The 20,950-nt window shown below is 41.6% G+C and overlaps 1 protein-coding gene across 4 annotated transcripts in view; it reads right to left on the bottom strand.

Annotated features, from left to right (window-relative positions):
* Positions 1-2,516: 2,516 nt before the first annotated feature.
* The window catches only part of LOC125459537 (inner centromere protein A-like), a 39,051-nt gene continuing 20,617 nt past the window's right edge, over positions 2,517-20,950 (bottom strand). For all 4 annotated transcript variants that reach the window (XM_048546089.1, XM_048546091.2, XM_048546090.2 and 1 more), the window contains exons 13-19: positions 20,338-20,458; positions 20,089-20,211; positions 18,767-18,960; positions 18,364-18,505; positions 11,986-12,192; positions 6,022-6,181; positions 2,517-4,023 (exon numbers count right to left, since the gene is read on the bottom strand). In XM_048546089.1, coding sequence (XP_048402046.1) covers positions 3,815-4,023; positions 6,022-6,181; positions 11,986-12,192; positions 18,364-18,505; positions 18,767-18,960; positions 20,089-20,211; positions 20,338-20,458 — 1,156 coding nt within the window. In that variant the 3' untranslated portion in view covers positions 2,517-3,814. The remainder of the gene's footprint in view (positions 4,024-6,021; positions 6,182-11,985; positions 12,193-18,363; positions 18,506-18,766; positions 18,961-20,088; positions 20,212-20,337; positions 20,459-20,950) is intronic.

Raw genomic sequence — 20,950 nt, 5'->3', positions numbered from 1 at the left:
TATTGATAAAACTTCCTAGTTATTAGACAAAATTTCAGTCTCTCACAATACAACTCATTGAAGTAGCATGCTGGAAACAACACAGCTATTCCTGTTTTTGTCACAAAAGGTAAAAGATTTTTAAAAAGCATGCAAAAAGTTCTCCGGTTCAAGACTTTAAGACCAGAGTAGTAGAAACTGAACCAGAATCACTATTAAGTAATTTATGGTAGCTACAGATATACAGTTATATAACTAAGTTACAGAGAGATGCAGAGAAGTAGAAGGATAATTCAGTAGTTTTGGTTCCTAGGTATGAAGGGATGAGCAGCACATGGATGATAAGGTAATCTCCAAATGCTTCCAGAAATTGGTGAGATATACAATGTGACTCATGCCCTTATTTAAAAAAAAAATCAATTTATCATCTAGACATAACAGCTTTCCTGCAATAGATGTAAGGTAAATTGGTTTTCTTCATGAAGGTTTGACTGCAGAGAACAAGGAGACTGCTCTGTAACTTGTTCCCAGCTCCAAGCACTTCAATTTCCTAAGAATCTAGCAGTCAGGCCAAAAAGTCCTACCATGGATAACTGGTCGCTAGTCCACCAGCCAGTCAACTTTTTGGTGCCAAAGGTTGTACTGCCATAGCTTTAGGTTGCAAACGGTCTATAATTACTGCTTGTTCAAACAATTGTTTACACAATGCCTGCAATGGGTGCCTTTTCAAAGCTACAACTACCCTTCAAAATACTGCTTTTTAAAAACATCTTTGTCATTTCAGTTGCTAGTTTTTTTGAAAACAATAAAAAGACACACAGCACTTACCATCATCCATACCAAAGAATGAGAAAAAGACTTCAATAATTTAATTATGCAGCTTGAATTTTCACAGCCCTAATAAACAATGAATTTTGTTGGTTATTTTTATAGGCCTATACCTGAAGAATAACCTTAAACTTATCCTTTTTAAACTGCTGCAGAAGAAATATTTCAGAAATATGTTAACTAATTGTCAGAAGTTTTAACTTAGTTTACTTTTTTGAGTGAAAACAGAGGAGCAAAGAGTCTTTTAGTTTCTTCCCTTCCTTGGGTATCTGATAATCAGCCTGTTTTCATGTATTGCAATTTGGACTCTCCCCCCCCTCCTTAACTGCTAGAGAGCCTTCAAATGCTCACCACTTTAAAGGTTTGTTTCCCCTATTGGTGGTAGCTTAGAGAAAGGTCAATAGTCAGCTTGCATGAAAAGTAGACTTGCTTACAGACTGGGAATTCAGGATACACAGATCAAGATGCAAGTGCGTAGGAAACAGTTGAGAGAACTCCTACTGGATTAATGCGTAGAATAAATGGATTGTCCTGAGGAACGGGTCAGAAGGCTAGTTGTGTGACTGCTGGAACAGAGAACAAAAGATAACCCGACTGAATTACAAGATTGAGGGGTCTTGATATGAAATTCTATTATGTTTTCAGGGACAGAATCAGAATTCTTGATCAGCAAGGCAGATACTGTTAGATTTTTGTTAAAGGGGTGGAAAAAAGAAGTTCTGAATGGGCAATCTCAAAGTTCTATGGGTTGTATGCCTGCTTGTATTATGTGGCCTTTCTTTGCATCATATCTACATTTTTTCCTCCAATGTGGCCACCAGTGGCAAGTACCAGAAATGAAAATGTTGCTCAATCCCAGTTGCCCTTCTGAAATGGCTAAGCAAGTCACGAAGCAGTTAGAACTATGTTCAGAATCAACCACGTTGTTGTGGGTTTGAAATCACAACTTAGTGTTTTTTTTAAAAAAACACAAACATGACCATCTAGGTAATTTCATAGTTATCATTGAAACCAGCTTTTATATTCTAGATTTATTATTGAATTTAGATTGCACCTGTCACATATTCCTCATATCAGTTTCTCGAAATTTGTCACAAAAATAAGTCCCTTCTCAGCCCTACCATTGTCTCATTGGATTAATAAAAGCAATATGTCTGAAACAGCACATGTGGCACACACATTATATTCAGGGGTGGTAAAATAAACACCTGTTTATTGTTCCTCTTGCTAGTGCACGGTAAGATATTGAATTGAGGAGTGTTTTAAACCGTTTGAGTGTAAGGGACACACGCGCACGCATGCACACACTTAAAGATGAAATATTTACTCACAAAATACTAAAGACCACTCAACAGAAACACATTAGGAAAGTTGTGTTCTAAAGACAAAGCATGCATGTAGGTTTTAACAGATTAACAAAAAAAATTTTGAAATAGTCCTTTCAGATGAAAATTGCTACGTGCCAGATACTGTGAAAGCTCTTTGCATGTAACCTTGCAACTGTGGTTCTGCTTCAAGATGGAGTGGGTTGAATTCATTGACAGGAACCAAAAAGCCAAAAGGCTTCAGGGTCTTCCAAATGTGACATGGATGGAATGTTCTCACACACACATCTATGTGTGTGACTATGACTAGCTTCAAGCACAAGTTCAAGGCACCACTTAAACATTTACTAAGTTTTTCTACAAGCATTTTCAGGTAACATGACCCATTTTACAAAGTTTCTTTTTAATAAAAACAGTGCCATACAAATCAATTATTTAATGATGCTTGTCAGACAGAATAATTGCACAGGAGATGTTCAGTTCAGTTTTTTATCCTACCTGAAGTCAACAGAAAACAAACCCAAATTCAGAGCTCCCGGCAACAGTAAGGACAGCATTAATGTTTAAGGTTTGACACTGACATTTTGTTACTAACATTCTCTTAAGACAACTTTCTGGGGTACAATTCTCTATGGGTGTTGAGATATCCCATCCAAACGATGGTCTGGCACCAGAATCCAAGCAGCAATTATTTCCAGGTTGTTTGTAGGGAGGAAAAACACAAACAAGCTGGTTCTTGCCCTCCAAACTCCCCATCTGCACAATTCTTTGCACCAAGAAAAATCAGAGTTCAAATTTCTAAGCAAGAGGCAGCGAAGCCAAATTTGGACACCAAATGTCACCCTAGTTGAGATTAGCTAGCTCAGCACAGACAAGTAACTGGACATTTTGTCTTTTGTATTTCTGATTGCTTTCCACCCTATTGAAATTTGTAAATCAGAAGCTTCCAAATTAAAACAAAAGTAATAGGAGTAAGTGCCTCTTAAAAGAAGGAATTCCTACTGTAATCCAAGAAATAAAATACAAAATGTCTGCAGTGGAAGTGCTGGATTTCCATTGTGTTCAAGATATGGACCAGAACTCAGCTCATTTGAGGCACTTGGATCTCAGGTCAGGTGTATAGAGTGAGAAATTGTCAAGGTCCCAAAGACATGGCTAGACTGAAGTTCAAAGGTAATCTTACCAAAGATTATATCTCCTGCCCCTCCATCTCATTTCCTACATCAACTATTCAGCTTGCTATCTAATAAACCACCTGTTGAACATTTTGACTATTTCTCCCCTTTCCTGTTCCAGTTACAGGAAACTTTTCAAACTCATGACACAGAGGCCTCTTACAACAGAGAAACAGAATTTTTATCCCATCAGGCAGTGAATTTAAATCTTAGCCCAAGTAAAAGACCTCCAAAACTGAAGTCTAAATTAAAATGACCCAAATAGATATCCCTAATATTATAAAAGGTAAAAATCGCAAAGCAAATCCACACATAAAAAAAGTTCCAGAGAAGCAGTTGACCAATTTTCCATTTGAAGTCTTCATCTCATATGTATATACAAAGACAAAAGAAAGAGAGAGATAGCAATGTTACAATATCAAATTGGTCAAGTGAATAATAGAGCAGAAAGACAGGGTCACATTTTACAATAGTTAGAATGCCACTCTAAAAATAGAGAGACAACAATCAGTATTTCAGAAGGCCATAGGGTACATTCCTAATGCTGTTTGATACTGGTGGCGAATGCCACACTGCAGAACTGGTCCGCTTCAGGTAACGTGGCTTGATCTTGCCGAAGATGTTCCTAAGATCAGGAGGTTGAATGATACCAAAGAATTTATCCACATCAAATGGGTGGTAATACTGCTTTATAAGGGCTTGCTGCAATTGTTTACCTGGTGACAGAAAGACACATTCCATTACAGAAAAATATGATATACAAGCAAAAATTGTCAACTCCTCAGACTGAAAATACAAACTGACTTCAGAGTCGAAAGGTGAGTGTGGGGAATCTGGAAGATGCAAAGTGAGGTTAATCCCCAGATGGCATGATGGGCAACAATAACAGCCAGAAAGATCAGTTTGAAGCTGTTTGTAAGGAAGCAGTGACAGATCGCTCAACAAGTCTTCAATTAGAATGCCAGAGAGGACCAAAAAATTATTTCAAAGATATGTTTAAACTCAAAAAAGGAGTCCTGAAGGACTGGGGAAGGAGAAAAACAATTATGCTTGTTCTGGGTAAAAAAAAAAGCAGCATTTACGAAACCAAGTATTTAGAATAATTTGCAATACATTAACAGAAATTGGTTAACTGAAATGCCAAAATTTCAAACAAACCTTGTATTTGTGGGGAATCACTACACAAGCTTGTTAAGTCAGTAATTATAGAATGAGAGTCACAGCACAAACAGACTTTTCAGTCCAACCCAAACTAAATTAACTCCACCTGCCAACACCCGGCCCATGGCCCTCCAACCTTTCCCTGTCCATCTATCTATCCAACATTGTAATTGTACCCCCATCTACCACTTCCTCAGGAAGTTCATTCCACACAATCACCCTGTGTAAAAGGTTTGCATTGTCTTCAAAATCTTTCTACTCTCACCTTACAATGTGCCCTCTAGTCTGGAAATACCCCAACCGAGGGGGAAAAAAGTGACTATTAACTCCACCAATTCATTTCATTATTTTATAAACTTCTATTAAGATGCCTCTCAATCTCCTACACTTTCCAGAGGGGGAAGTTCTCGTCTATTCAGCCTATCTTTATAACTCAAAAACTTTTCATACCCAGCAACATCCTGGTAAATCTCTTCTGAACCCTCTCCAGCTTAATATCCTTCTTATAACTAGCTGACTAACTTGAGGCCTCGTCTGGAGTACTAATGTCCTGTACAACCTCAGCATGACTTCCCAATGAAGCCAAGCAGCATGGCCTTACACTTGGGGGCCTGCAGGCATGCGCTGAGCTTCAGAACACCGCAGGCAGTGGGCCTAGAGCAGCACAAAGAATAAGCCCCACAGCAGGACATGGGAAGCAGCCCCCAGAGCAGCATGCAGGTAACAGAACTTGGACGTGTGAGCCTGCGCGCGCACGAGAGAGAGACTGCGCGCACTCGTGAGAGACTGCGAACACTAAAGGTTGTTAACCCCTTAAATATATTCCTGCTTTTAACTTATTTTTGACTATATAATGAAGCAACTAATTTTGTCCCTTTGCTGTATCCAAGAATTGTACCTACGTACTTGTACTTATGACATCTTAAGGCAGCAGATACTGTAAAAAAAAGTCTTTGTTTTAAACTGTACTCCTACAATGGGGCACATGACAATAAGAGGACATTGGAGTTCGTTGTGGATAATACATCTGCCATTTTTAATTTGATCAAGATCCCCTTATCATCTTAGAAAACGTTTGTCACACTCTTATCTTCACTAACCAAAACTTCCTCAGCAATTAGCAGCCTCAAAAAAAACAGGTGATACCTCTTCATTAACACCTATTGCAGTTTGAGGTGGTAATTGAACATCATGGCGTGGAGTTTCATGTTGCTAAAAAGAGGAGATACCTGAAATTTCACATGTCTATTATCACTTAACAGTAAGGCTCTGGTCTTTGTTTGAAGTAGTCTCAGCTTACAAATTTGGCACTGAAGTCAGCATTGCCAGTTTATGCCAATTGGGGCATGCAATATAGCATGTGGGGTGACGCAGGGTGCTTGGCAGAAAATATTGTTCATTATCACACTGTCCCAGAATGGAGTGTGATAGCTGATGTTTGTACAAGTAATTAATAACTTGCAGTTGCCTTGACCACTCAATATAAGCCTATAAACTTTGCATTTAATTACACACAAAAAAAAGGTTTTCTAAAATCAAAACCAGTTACTTACCATCAGCCCAAGCAGGGATTGGTTTACGTGGTGCTCCCTCATCATCTGTAGAATCATCACTGTTCAAATCCATTCCATAGTTGTCCAAATTTACTTTTGGCATCTTGAATTTTGAATAGCTATTTGGAGTCATGGCATACGATTCAGGGGCTGGAGAGTGCTAGAAAACAAGTTAATTTGTCAAACCTCAGTTGCTGCATCAATCAACAAATTCCACAAAGAATCAAACAACTAGTTTGGAGGACATTTGCATGGGCTCAGTAATGAGGGAAAAGTTCTCCATAAGCTCTTTGAAGTGGAGCCAATGACATTTTGGGCCAGAACCTAGAGTCATGCAAATGAGTTCAACTGTCTCAGCAACAATGTACATCCAGGTTTTGCAACTTTCTGTCCAAAAGTTCCACAAATCAAGTCAATGATAAAACTGACAAACATCTACATGATTTAGCAGACAAGTTTAATTGATAAGAGAACTGGGGTGGGGGGAGAAGAGGAGAAAAATAGCTAGACAGTTTAAAATTAGACATACATATCACAACCAAAATAAAATATGTTAAATAAGTTAACAGCATTTGAGACAAATAGTTTAATTTAGAAGCTTGAGACCTCATGGCAGGGCAACTAAAAGGGGAGCAAAAGAACAGGAAAAAATAGAGAGTTGATGAGGTAGCTCTCCCAAAAGATGGATGAAATAAGGATCTTAGTTGCACTTCCATACAAATGAAGCCAAGAACTAAGGGCAGAAAATAATTGCAGAGGTTTCCACACACTATGCTTTCATGGTGATATTAGTAACAATCAAGGAGACAAATGTCCACTGTTACAGCATGTCAGATTTAGCTTTGAAAAATAAAGTTACCACTTCAACAATTGCTTGCAAGAATCAACAGGCCACAAACGTTTCCTCGACACCACAGGCTGAGTAGCTGCCTGAAATATTGAGGCCCTGTACTTCTTTCCAAGAAAAAAAAACCAAAGAATATAGGTGTAAACTAATCAAAAACAAAAATCTTTATCATCGTTGTTAAAGCTAAGTAAAAGAAAACAAATGAAAGTAAACAGGCCTTTTAGATGCAGTGGCAATCCTGGAATAGTAGTGACAAATGTTGTTGGGAACAAGGGTTAACAACAGGAAAGCTGAAAAAAGCTGTTCTGAGGAAATATCAGGTGGCAGTAAGGCTTATGTTCTCGAGTTTAGATTAGATTAGATTCCCTACAGTGTGGAAACAGGCCCTTCGGCCCAACAAGTCCACACCACCCCTTGGAGCATCCCACCCAGACCCATCCTCCTATAACCCACACACCCCTGAACACTACGGGCAATTTAGCATGGCCGATCCACCTAGCCTGCACATCTTTGGACTGTGGGCGGAAACTGGAGCACCCAGAGGAAACCCATGCAGACATGGGGAGAATGTGCAAACTCCGCACAGACAGTCGCCCAAGGCTGGAATCAAACCTGGGTCCCTGGCGCTGTGAGGCTGCAGTGCTAACCACTGAGCCACTGTGCTGCCCTAAAAGAAAAAGTTTAGAAAAAGGTGGATTCACTGAACTGGAGTCTATAATTAGGCTAGTATGACCTCCAATTAGAGCAAAGCACTACCCAAAAAAGTGAAAAAAGTTAGAAATGATGGTGGTGTTGTTGTAGGAGGGTGAGGAAGAGAGCAAGAGGAGCAGTGGAGGTGGTAGTACATGATCATACACAAATAGACACATTAAAAACAGAGTGAGAGAGAATGCTGGCCTCTAATTCTAAGGGACTAGAACAGGAGAGGGGATACATGTTATGTTTCAGCAATATAAAGACCTGGTTGGTTGACACCTGGCATATTGAGCACAGTTCTAGCTACCTCATCCTAGCAAAGGTATATTTTGCCTTGGACAGAGTCTAGTGTGCACATACACTAGAAGAGGGACCATTAACGAAATCCAAGGAATGATGACACAAACTAAGCTTATTTTTCCTTGAAGTGAGGTGGTGGTTTTGGGGAGGGAGGGTTGATCAAAACTTAGAATATTTAGGGGAAATTTTTTTGGCTGCCCCCATCATTGATCTTTCCATGGTCTAAAATATTATAGCCAGACTGTTCAAGAGTGAAATTAGGAATGACTTGTACTATAAAAGCCAATGGCTGTGGTACACATTGTTACAAAAACAAACAGACGTTCTGAAAAGCACAATGTAGGGACTTAATGAAGCAAGCTGAAAATTAGGACACGCCCAATAAAGAAAAAGAGCATTGATCTCAAGATTACTACTAGTGCTATGTGCTAGGTCAGTGGAAATAGCAAGATATAGTCAATCAACACATTGCTAAAGAGAGATGGTGTGAAAAGGAGGATTTCAGATTGCTGGGAGATTTCGACCAATTCTGTATGAAGAGGGACCATTACAAACTTGATAGGTTATACCTCGGCAGGACTTGGGGGGAAAATGTGTGCTTAATTTGGGGAGTGTTTAAACTAAATTAGTAAGGGGGATGCAAACCTATGCATGGAGTCAGAGGAAAAGGGAATTAAAGGGCAAGAATAAAAACATCTGAAAAGGGAATTAAGGAGGAGAAATAAGCAAAAGGAATCATGGACCAGAATCAACCAAGGCAACAGTAAACCAAAAAAAAATAAAGGAATGAGGCAAGGAACACTAAGGCAAGCCTAAAGGCTTTGCACATGAACACAGGGCATTTGAAATAAAAGTGGATGAATTAATCAGGCAAATAGGTGTGATCTGGGTGAGATTACAAAAAGACATGGCTGCAGTGACCAACATGGGAACCAAAGCATCCAAGGGTATTCAGTATTTCAGGCAGACAGACAGACAAAAAGGCACAAGTTGCACTGCTGGTTAAAGAGGATATGAATAATGTTGAGCAAAGAGCTTTTACATTCTGAGCTAACGTGTAGGCAAAACTGAGCAATTCAAAAAAGCAACAAAAAAAATTGTGTTTGGTATATAGACCAATAAACTGTAGCAATTGCAATTAAACAGAAAATCAGGTATACAGCAAAGGAAGGTTTGTAATTATGCGTGACTTTATTCTGCTATAGAACGGGCAAATCAAAATTATCATAAAACCACAGAAGGGGAGTTCCTGGAGCATCTACTGGATAGTTTCTGAGCCAATACTTTGAAGAGCAACTAGGAGAACAGACTGTCTTAGACTGGGTGTTATGCTATGAGAAAGGAATAACTAGTAATGTAGTTACGAGACATCTCTTGGATGAGAAACCATAACATGGAATGCTTAGAGATAAAGCATTACATAGTTGATTCTGAGACTAGGGTCTGGAATCTTAGAAACTAGGATGATAGGAAGCATGAATTCACTGATGGATTTGGGAAATGTTATTGAAAAGAACGACAGTGGGTAGGCAATGGCAAACAAACAAAAATTGTTTGTCTTCTTCTGGCTCAAGTATGCAAAGAGAACTGTGGCCAGGCCAAGACTGAAGAGGGAGGTGAGACATTATATTAGATGCGAACTTAAAAAGTACAAATTGGGGATAAAAACAATATACAAGATTGAAAAGAGTTAATGAATCGCTGACGTCTGAACAAGGGCAAAATTAAGTACAAATGTAAGCCTGCAGTGTGTTGAGGCCAACACATTTGTTTTCAAGAAAGATGTGCATACAGCTCTTGTAGCTAAAGTGATTGAGGAATTTGGGAGGGGAAAAGTGAGTGTTTAGGGTACGGAGCTCCGGTGATCAACCATGATCATAGTGAATGGCAGAGCAGGTTCAATGGGTTGAATGGTCCATGCTCGCTCCTTTTCTCTATGTTTAAAGGGTAGTACAACTTTGGAATTCTCTTCCACAAATTGCCAAGAGATCAGTTGTAAATTTTTTTAAAATGTCAGATTGTAAGATTTTCATTCTACAAGAGTTGAGGAACTTCGGACCAAGTCAGATGTACAACCAACATTTTCATATATCAGGAACAATCTTAGAACAGACAATACTGAAAGACATAGTTCCATCTTAAAATTGAATGTACTTTGTGAAGTGGATGACTACAGACCACAACCCCTGACTTAAAAAAACTAGATCGAGAGTCTCAAGAACAGACAAGCAACTTAGTATACAGCAAAGCAATTCCTCTCCACTCCCCCGCCCCCAAAACCAGGGAATGCTGAGTTTTTCTTACTCCCAATTTTCCCCATGGAATGCTGGCAAGATCACTTGTCCATCTCTAACTGTCCTCAAAGTTGGTGGGGAGTCACCACAACATATCTGGTGCAGTTAATACCGTGTCATAAAGGTGGTAATTTCAGGGTTTTGATCCCACCCCAGTGAAAGAGGAGCAATATTTTTCCAAGTTAGGATGATGAGAAAATGACTTGAGGGGAATTTGTATCTAGATGTGTTGCTACACATCTGCTGCCCTGAAGTGGGGCAGATCGTGGTTTTGAAAAGGTATTATTGAAGGAGGTGCAGTGAATTCCACTATTGTATTTGGTACGTACTCCTGTTACTGTCTGCCAGTTGCGAATGGGGTGATGGTCAAGCTGGAAAGCTGTTGTAACACTAGCATTTATACACCTGGTCCAAAGTCAGAATCTAGAATCATAGAATCCCTACACAGTATGGAAACAGGCCTTTCGGCCCAACAAGTCCACACTGCCCCTGAGAGCGCCCACCCAAAGCCATCCCCCTTTTAACACATCTAATTTGGTCAACAGTACCCCAGGAAAGTAGGGGACTCCGTGGTAACACCATGGATTTCTTTTTGGGTGATGTAAACTGGGCTTTAAGATTTTCTGAAGGTAGTCATTGCCTGGTATGTGTCACATGATTTACATGCTCTCTCTTGGCCTGAGCAACATTGTCCAGGTCTTACTGGATGTGGACTCAAAACTTGAAGATTAAAAACTGGGCTGAACAATATGCAAAAAAAAAAAAAAAAAAAAAATCAGTGAACATCCCACTTCTGGCTTTAATTTGCAAGTCTGGTCCTTGACAAAGCAGTTGAAAGAGGATTGTGCCTATATGACGCTATCCTGAAGAACGAGCACTCCTGGTGCACTGGTTTTTCTGGTTCTAAGCTAGGAGGCCCAGGTTCCAGTCACACCTGCTTTAGCAATATATTTTAACATTTTTTGAACAAGTTCATTAGAAAATCTGTAGTAGCTCCTGCAATAATGCCCTGGAACTGAGCAATCACGACCATCTTCCTTTGTGCTAGATATGACCAGTGTTTTTGCCCAAATTCCCATTTACTTTCATGTTTCTCAAGCTTCCTAATGCTACCATCTGTCAAAAGGCCAAGGGCCTTGCAGAACCTAAAACTAATCATTAGCGAACAGGCTACTACTAATTAAAGTACCACTTAATAGAGCTGTTAATGATACTTTCCAACACTCTTGACTAAGAAGAGTGGAATGATGTAGTAACTGGGCTGAATTGGATTTGTGGTTTTTGGCGACAGTACATACTGGAGTAATTTTCTGCATTTTCAAGTGGAAGCACCTGATGTAGCTTGACTGAAACAAGTTGGGTTAAAGATACTACTAGCTCTGGAGAACAAGTCTTCAATATTATTGCTGGAACATCGCGAAAATCTATGGGCTATGACAGTCTGTTGTTCAGCCATTTATTGCTAACATGCAAAGTGAATCAGATTGGCTGAACACTGGCATGTGATGCTGGGAATATTATTAGGAGGCAGGAGTGGATCATGCTGTTAGCACCTCTGGCCTGGAAGAGGTTTGCAAATACTCAACTAAGAGGAGGTTGAATATGTAGAGTATACTTTTGGTTCATTAAAAGGAATAAAAGAAAAAATAGGATATATAGTCAGGACAGAAAAGCCAATTTGATGAATTTCCACAACAATCTTATTAAATGGTAGGGCGGGCTCGGCAGTTCTACTTCTGTTCCTGTTTCTCATGTCCTGATGCATTGTGTTTTCAGTAGTAGACAAAAGTATTTGTGGGAGATACAGTTCAAATAGTGTTAACTCACATGCACTTCCACAGTCACATTCAGTACATTTTTGCTGGTGACCTCCTTTTCTGCTTTCTGGTCTTGCTCTTCCTTCCATTTTCTTTCTTCAGCTTCACGAAGTTTCTTCTCTTTTTCCTGTCGCTCAGACTCCAGTCTTTCCTGCTCTTTTTTATTTTTTTCTTTTTCTAAACTCTGCTTTTCCAGCTCTGCCAAACGCTGCTCTTCCTACAAAGGACATGTATGTATAAACTGGAGTTCAGAATTACCATATTAACAGCAGAGTCACAATTGTACAATTTCCAAAAGATCTTAGACAGCAATGGGATTCAGCCCTATAGTGGCATTTGATTTGCCTTGCACTAGAAGAGAAGCTGAAAACTTCAATCTTAAAAACTTAAGATGGAGAAGTAGATATTAAAGTAGACTGAAGTCCTTCCAAAGGCTCTTCCCTCCAACAATGGAAGCAGCCAGAGTTTGATATCAGGTCATGTAACCAGTGCCTTTAGTCAGGTGGAAGTGCTAAATACACAAACTTAAAAATTATTTCATTAAATTTTGTCCCCCACAGCTTTAGACACTATTCAGTATTAATCTAAGAAACTTGAGAGATTTTGTTCCCACTCTTGAGCCAAAGGACAATTTAACAGACTTCTCCAGAGGAAAAATCAGCTAACTTACTGCAGTCCAGCAACAATGGAACCCAAGAATTTCTGACAACCAATATTTAGCAAGTGAATAGATAGCTTCTTTATGGTAATTGGAGAGGCATTCAAAGTAATTGTTTAACAAACAAAGCAACATCCCAGGGCTATTATTGTGCAATTGTAGTGTTCTATTTCTGGGCCAGGAGGTCTCAGTTCAAGTCCCTCTTGCTTCAGAGAGATGTCATAACGTGTCTGAACAGGTTGATTTAAAAAACCCTTAAAAGAGAGACCAGGGTCAGCACCACTTTTTTCCCCCATTACTACTGGATCAAAATTCAAACAACAAAACTATGTAATCCTGAAATTCTTTTTCCAAACATTGAAAACTCAAAGTATAGACATACATTTAAATAATTAGACCATTTTTAATAGAGATAATGGGAACTGCAGATGCTGGAGAATCCAAGATAATAAAACGTGAGGCTGGATGAACACAGCAGGCCAAGCAGCATCTCAGGAGCACAAAAGCTGACGTTTCGGGCCTAGACCCTTCAGAGAGGGGGATGGGGTGAGGGTTCTGGAATAAATAGGGAGAGAGGGGGAGGCGGACCGAAGATGGAGAGAAAAGAAGATAGGTGGAGGGAGTATAGGTGGGGAGTTAGGGAGGGGATAGGTCAGTCCAGGGAAGACGAACAGGTCAAGGGGGTGGGATGAGGTTAGTAGGTAGATGGGGGTGTGGCTTGGGGTGGGAGGAAGGGATGGGTGAGAGGAAGAACAAGTTAGGGAGGCAGAGACAGGTTGGACTGGTTTTGGGATGCAGTGGGTGGAGGGGAAGAGCTGGGCCTGGTTGTGTGGTGCTGTGGGGGGAGGGGACGAACTGGGCTGGTTTAGGGATGCGGTGGGGGAAGGGGAGATTTTGAAACTGGTGAAGTCCACATTGATACCATTAGGCTGCAGGGTTCCCAGGCGGAATATGAGTTGCTGTTCCTGCAACCTACGGGTGGCATCATTGTGGCACTGCAGGAGGCCCATGATGGACATCTCATCCAAAGAATGGGAGGGGGAGTGGAAATGGTTTGCGACTGGGATGTGCAGTTGTTTGTTGCGAACTGAGCGGAGGTGTTCTGCAAAGCGGTCCCCAAGCCTCCGCTTGGTTTCCCCAATGTAGAGGAAGCCACACCAGGTACAGTGGATGCAGTATACCACATTAAGCAGAGGTTCACCTGCACATCTGCCAATGTGGAATGTCATCTTGGGGCCTGGGATAAGGGTGAGGGAGGTGGTGTGGGGGGCAAGTGTAGCATTTCCTGCAGTTGCAGGGGAAGGTGCCAGGTGTGGTGGGGGTTGGAGGGCAGGGTGGAGCGAACAAGGGAGTCACAGAGAGAGAGTGGTCTCTCCAGAAAGCAGACAGGGGTGGGGATGGAAAAATGTCTTGGGTGGTGGGGTCGGATTGTAGATGGCGGAAGTGTCGGAGGATGATGCGTTGTATCCGGAGGTTGGTGGGGCGGTGTGTGAGAACGAGGGGGATCCTCATAGGGCGGTTGTGGCGGGGGCGGGCTGAGAGGGATGTGTTGCGGGAAATGTGGGAGACGCGGTCAAGGGCGTTCTCGATCACTGTGGGGGGAAAGTTGCGGTCCTTGAAGAACTTGGACATCCGAGATGTGCGGGAGGTCTTATCGTGGAATGTCTTATCGTGGGAGCAGATGCGGCGGAGGCAGAGGAATTGGGAATAGAGGATGGAATTTTTGCAGGAGGGTGGGTGGGAGGAGGTGTATTCTAGGTAGCTGTGGGAGTCGGTGGGCTTGAAATGGACATCAGTTACAAGCTGGTTGCCCGAGATGGAGACTGAGAGATCCAGGAAGGTGAGGGATGTGCTGGAGATGGCCCAGGTGAACTGAAGGTTGGGGGTGGAAGATGTTGGTGAAGTGGATGAACTGTTCGAGCTCCTCTGGGGAGCAAGAGGCGGCGCCGATACAGTCATCAATGTACCGGAGGAAGAGGTGGGGTTTGGGGCCTGTGTAGGTGCGGAAGAGGGACTGTTCCACGTAACCTACAAAGAGGCAGGCATAGCTGGGGCCCATGCGGGTGCCCATGGCCACCCCCTTAGTCTGTAGGAAGTGGGAGGAGTCAAAAGAGAAGTTGAGGGTGAGGACGAGTTCGGCTAGGCGGATGAGGGTGTCGGTGGAGGGGGACTGTTTGGGCCTGCGGGACAGGAAGAAGCGGAGGGCCTTGAGGCCATCTGCATGCGGAACGCAGGTGTATAGGGACTGGACGTCCCTGGTGAAGATGAGGTGTTGGGTGTCCTGGAGGACGTGGAGGGCATGGGTGGTGTCACGGACGTAGGTAGGGAGATCCTGGACCAAAGGGGAGAAAATGAAGTCCAGGTAGGTGGAGATGAGTTCGGTGGGGCAGGAGCAGGCTGAGACGATGGGTCGACCAGGGCAGGCAGGTTTGTGGATTTTGGGAATTCCCTCACCCTCACCCCATCCCCCTCTCTGATGACTGACCATTTTTAATAATTCACTTACTGCAAAAATCCAACTCACAATTATAACCAATCATTTACTAAGGAATGAAATGCTAGTGACACGAAAAAAATCTTTAAAAAAGGATTCACTTGGTGTCACTGGCTAGGCCAGCATTTATTTCCCACTCCTAATTGTCCAACAGGTGGTGAAGTTGCCTTCTGGAACTGCTGTAGTGTGTACCTACACCTAATGGACTATGCTATAAGGAAGGAAGGGAGGGAGTTCCACAATCTTGTACCAGCAGTGACGGAAGGAACTACAATATAATTGGAAGTCAGGATGGTATGTGGCCTGGAGGGGAATTTACAGGCAGTGTTCCCACGTACTTGCTTTCTTTATCCTTCTAGGTCAGAGAAGTCATGGGTTCATAAGATACTGGTCTGAGTAATCTTGGTGAGTTGTTACATGGCATCTGATTGATTGCACACTACAGCCATTGTGTGGTGGTGGAGGGTGTGAAGATTGAAAGTGTTCAATGGGATGTCCGTGCCCCCACTAATTTTCTTGCTTTTGTGTGCACCTCCAAAAAGGTCTGTGCATGGTAGCAACTTCAAGAATTGGAAGTCAATACTGCAAATGGTGTCAGCACACCAGTCAGGATGACTGCACACATATACAGCTTCCAGCAAATTTTGTTGCCAAACCAAACAGGTTACTTTTCCAGAATGGCATTAGGCTTATGTCGTTGTTGGAACTGCACTCATGCAGGCAAGTGGAAAGTAGTCCACCACATCCCGACTGGATCCTTTAGACAATAGGCAGGATTGGAAAAGTCAGGAGGGAAGCTACTTACCGCAGAATTCCTTACCTTGGGAGACAAAATTCAAATGGCCGGTTGAGTAATGCTACTTAAAAATCAGCCCAAATCTACTGTTTTCCAGGTATTGCTGCATTTAGACCGCTTTGTCATCTGAAGAGTTGTAAAAGGTGCTGAACTGTGTAAATCAAAACATCCTTCTCTCTATCAAGAGGTCAGAAGCAAGGTGATTGATAAGCAGATGGTTGAACAGATGGACATAGACCTTGAACTTCTGCAGTGATTTCCTGGGACAGATGATTGTTGACCACAAACATCTTCCTTTGTAATGATAATAAAATGTGAGGCTGGATGAACACTGCAGGTCCAGCAGCATCTCAGGAGCACAAAAGCTGACATTTCGGGCCTAGACCCTGCATCAGAGAGGGGGGGGAAATGGGGTGAGTGTTCTGGAATAAATAGGGAGAGTGGGGGGGAGGTGGACTGAAGATGGAGAGAAAAGACGACAGGTGGAGAGGAGAGTATAGGTAGGGAGGGGATAGGTCAGTCCAGGGAAGACGGAAAGGTCAAGGAGGTGGGATGAGGTTAGTAGGTAAGAGATGGAGGTACGGCTCGGGGTGGGAGGAAGAACAGGTTAGGGAGGCAGAGACAGCCCAGTTCGTCTCTCTTCTCCCCCCCACCCCACACCACACAATCAGCCCAGCTCATCCCCTCCACCCACTGCATCCCAAAACCAGTCCAGCCTGTCTCTGCCTCCCTAACCTGTTCTTTCTCTCACCCATCCCTTCCTCCCACCCCAAGCCGCACCTCCATCTCCTACCTACTAACCTCATCTCACCTCCTTGACCTGTCTATCTTCCCTGGACTGACCTATCCCCTCCCTACCTATACTCTCCTCTCCACCTATCTTCTTTTCTCTCCATCTTCAGTCCAGCTCCCCCTCTCTCCCTATTTATTCCAGAACCCTCACCCCATCCCCCTCTGATGAAGGGTCTCGGCCCAAAACGTCAGCTTTTGTGCTCCTGAGATGCTGCTGGACCTGCTGTGTTCATCCAGCCTCATTTTATTATCTTGGATTCTCCAGCATCTGCAGTTCCCATTATCACTGATACAACATCTTCCTTTGTGCTTGGTATGATCTTTAACAAATGAAAATTAAAAGTATTCTCCAGATTTTTGTTCAGGCTCCTTGATGCCAAACTCACTTAAATGCTGCCTTGATGTCAAAGGCATACTGTCTCATCTCACTTCTGGAATTTAAATCTTGTATGCCTTTGTACCAAAGCTGAAGTCAGGAGCTCCGTAGACTTGACAGAATCCAAATAGACTGACAGAGCAGATTATTGTTCAGTAATATTACTTAAATGCCAATACACCTTCCACCATTTTAGCGATGGAGCACTAATTCATTAGCGGGGTTGGATTTATTTATAAAATGTTTGTTCATACGACATAGGGACAAAGTGCATTTAGAAATAGTTGTGAAACTTTGACGCAATGAAAGAACATTGCTATAAACGCATGTCAGAACAATGTGTTGGAAGCAACTTGCAAGAGGTGGTGTTCCTTCACATCTGTTACTCTAGTCTGAGGGATAGAGGTCACAGGTTTGGAAGATGCTGAGCAAAGTTTTTCTAAATTTTGCTGTGCATCTGCCACCATTGTGCAGTGATAGAGGGAGGGAATCATGAAGACAGAGTGCCAAATGTCCTGGATGGTGTCAAGTTTGTGTTATTGGAGCTCATTCAGGCAAATGGGGCATATTCTAACAGTCCTGACTGTGCCTTGTAGATTAACAGGCAGTGGCAAGTTACTTGAAAAATTCCTATCCTTGAACTTGCTCCTATAGACATATTGTTATTTAAATGGTTGGCCAATTGAGTTTCTGGACAACAGTAGTCTCTGGACATGTTGATGGTGGGCGGGTCTTAGTGATTGCAATTCTATCGATGGTCATAGGGCAATGATTAAATTCACTCTTATTGGATATGGTCATTGCCTGGAACTTGGCTGCTTTTCACATGCAGGCCATAAAGTTGTCCATCATAATTCATTTAGCAATGTGATAGGACTACAGAGTTTAGATTTGGTTTGTTGACTTATGGAATCACTTATTTCTGTTTGCCTGATGAATCCTCTATTGTACTTGCACCAGGTAGACGATTATTTTTAGGAATAGCTGGTGCTGCCTCTATCCTTCCTTCCTGCACTTTTCACTGAACATCACTGGGAAGACTGGCATTTATAGCGCTTGATTAGCCTCAACTTTTGTGGTTTGATGGGCATCAGTACATCATTATGCAATGAAAAGTCATCTAGATTGATGTGGAAATGAGCCACTGATCAGACAGCAGTGGAGTTTATAATATTACAAATTCATTGTAATTTTATCATATTTGAAATTTTGAAAGCTAGTGGCTGCAGGAATAAGAGACAGCTAGCGCAGAGGTGGCAAGACCCCCCTTACCCGTTTTCTTTCTTTCTCCTGCGCTTCTTGATGAAGCTTTTCCTTTTCTCGTTGAGCCTGTAATACAGCATCCTCCCGTGCTGTTCGCTCCATCTCTCGCTGTAACTGAAGGGCCTTTTCTTTCTCCAGTCGTTCACGTTCTCTGAAAAGTAAGGATATTATTCATTCTAGATCTTGCACAAATTGGATTGCAGCAATATGTTTAACAAGTCTACTAATTAGAACTCAAACAATTTGGATTCTCCTTCCAAAATTTGCATTTGGTCTTAAGGCAATAGTTAAGATTGGTATGCAAGAATAAAAAAAAAAAATCAGGAATACCATAAACAGGTGGTATAGCAAATGCATAGGCTTTTGTTAAGTTTATCTTTGGATAAGAACAGTGCAGCATTTTGCTACATACTTCTCTGCCCGAATACTCTCTTCTTCCCTTATTCGTTCCCGCTCCCTATCCGCAGCCAGCTGCAGCTCATGTAATCGTGCTCTCTCCAACTCAGCTTGGCGTTGTTCTTGAAGTTTTCTAGCTTCTGCCATTTTACGTTGCTTCTCTAGTTCTTCTTCCTTCTTGCGCTGCTGCAGTTCTCTGCGTTCCTCCTCCTGCAAGAGGAAGGATTTGAATAACTAGCCTTGATACCTGGCTTCTCAGACTTGGAATCACCATTGGACACTTGTACAATATACCATTTGTGGTATATAGTTTTAACCTTCCAGGAGATTTGAATTGAGCTTTACAAGACATTGCAACAGTAGAGTGTTGCAACAAATTTAATGCACAGAATGTAGATAAAACCTAGAACTTACAGTACACTAACAAATGGCTTACTCAAAGAGGTAGGAGTATTTAAGAGGAGATGGACAGCATTTAACTCAAATAGCAGAATGCTGAGAGAGCATTAATTGAATGATGACAAATCACGATAAAACAAAGCTTAAATAATTAAGAATCAAATATTCAGTTAAAATTAAACCTAAACCTCATGTGATGACACTGGCTTTAAGAGGTGTGCTTCATCCCTTTTCCTTGTAACAAGGGGTTGATACAGAGGTGCCAAGTCATCTGTTCCATGCCAATAAAGTAAACAGCTTGAAAGGCCTTGGGTTTTCCCCCCCAAAAACTTGCATCAGAAGCAGCATGAAAGCATGAAGGGATGGGGAAAAGCACCAACAGAACGAGGATTTTAGTTTAGCATTCAATAGGCACTGGGATCTTCAATCTGGGTTTGGTTAGTTCAGTTACAGCGAAAAGCTTGGGTTCTCTGTCTCACATGCAATTCTGGCAGCAGGAAAATTTATTTCACTGAATTGGTCTTTGTCAAAAAAGGTGTTTTTGGGATAAAACTGTATTGGAACAGTTGATGTTTATTAATTGAACTATTAAGTTTTACCAAGAGTTAAAAGTATTCCAAATCTTTGTTTTTGTTTTAGCTATAATGTCAGAAGAGTGTGTTTTGCTTCAAGCCTGGTTGCAGTTCGATTGGTCAACTGTATCAAAAACAACACCTTATACTTGCTTCTAGAAATATGCAAAAGTTGCAGTCTAGGTTTTCCTAATGTTTTGAAAGCATTTAGTCTGGTCCATGACACTAATAATGAGACATACTGTTAAGCAAACTTGATTGCAGTGCCAAAGGAATTAAAAAGTTCTAACAGAACAGCAACCAAGGAAACGTAACATGGCAAGAGTAGTAGCGAAGATTTTTGTTAAAGAAAGTACAACAGCCATACCAACTGTTGCAATCTCTTATTTCGGGCTTCCTCCTCTTGCCGCCTTCGAGCTTCTGCTTCCTCCATCCTCTTGGCAGCAACTTTCCTTTTCACTTTTTCTTCAGCAAATCTTTCCTCACGCATCTGTAATGCAGTGTAGAATCCCATGTTAATCCCTTGTTTTAAATTTGCATTTTCACTAAAAGGAAAATTAAATCCTTCCTGCTCGCTTGATTTCTCTATCTTTAGGTAGCATCAGAATTGACATACCTTTGCATTCTTCTCATTGATTTGTGCAAACTTCTGCTCAATTTTCTTTTTCTTCTCTTCTTCTTGCTGTTGAACTCGGGAACGAGTTTCCAAAACCCGTTTCACTTGCATTTCCCGCTTCCTACAAAAAAAGCATTGTATAAAGTTTCAAATCATTGTTTATTCAAGGCCCCTACTACCACATCAGCTTGGATGAATGAAAATTTAGGTAATTAATCCCATGGATCAGCTACATCCTTTCGGAATCACTGGAGCAAAAAACGTTTTCCCTCCCAAATGGCGACAAGACTGAAATCACAGGCACCAAACTCAAAACATATCTTACATACAGTCTTATTTTTGACAAATCAATTCCAACATCCATAACGTCATAATTATTGCCAGTTTGGAATTTATGGAAGCCTCTTAGTCTTCAAACCAAAAAGTTCATCACACCACTAAACAATATTCCAGTTCTATTAATTTGATTAAAAGAGACTCATGTCCTTATAGTTTTGAGTGGAAAGTTATTAGACAGATTTTTCATTTGGCAGCCAAAAGGCTCAGCATTCAAGCTGCACGATTCAGACAGCATACCTGTCTTCAAAGCACCACTCTCCACATGATCCAACGG

Source organism: Stegostoma tigrinum, chromosome 17, assembly GCF_030684315.1.
Source record: "Stegostoma tigrinum isolate sSteTig4 chromosome 17, sSteTig4.hap1, whole genome shotgun sequence".
In the NCBI taxonomy this organism is placed as follows: domain Eukaryota; kingdom Metazoa; phylum Chordata; class Chondrichthyes; order Orectolobiformes; family Stegostomatidae; genus Stegostoma; species Stegostoma tigrinum.
This window is presented reverse-complemented; position numbering and strand designations above follow the sequence as displayed.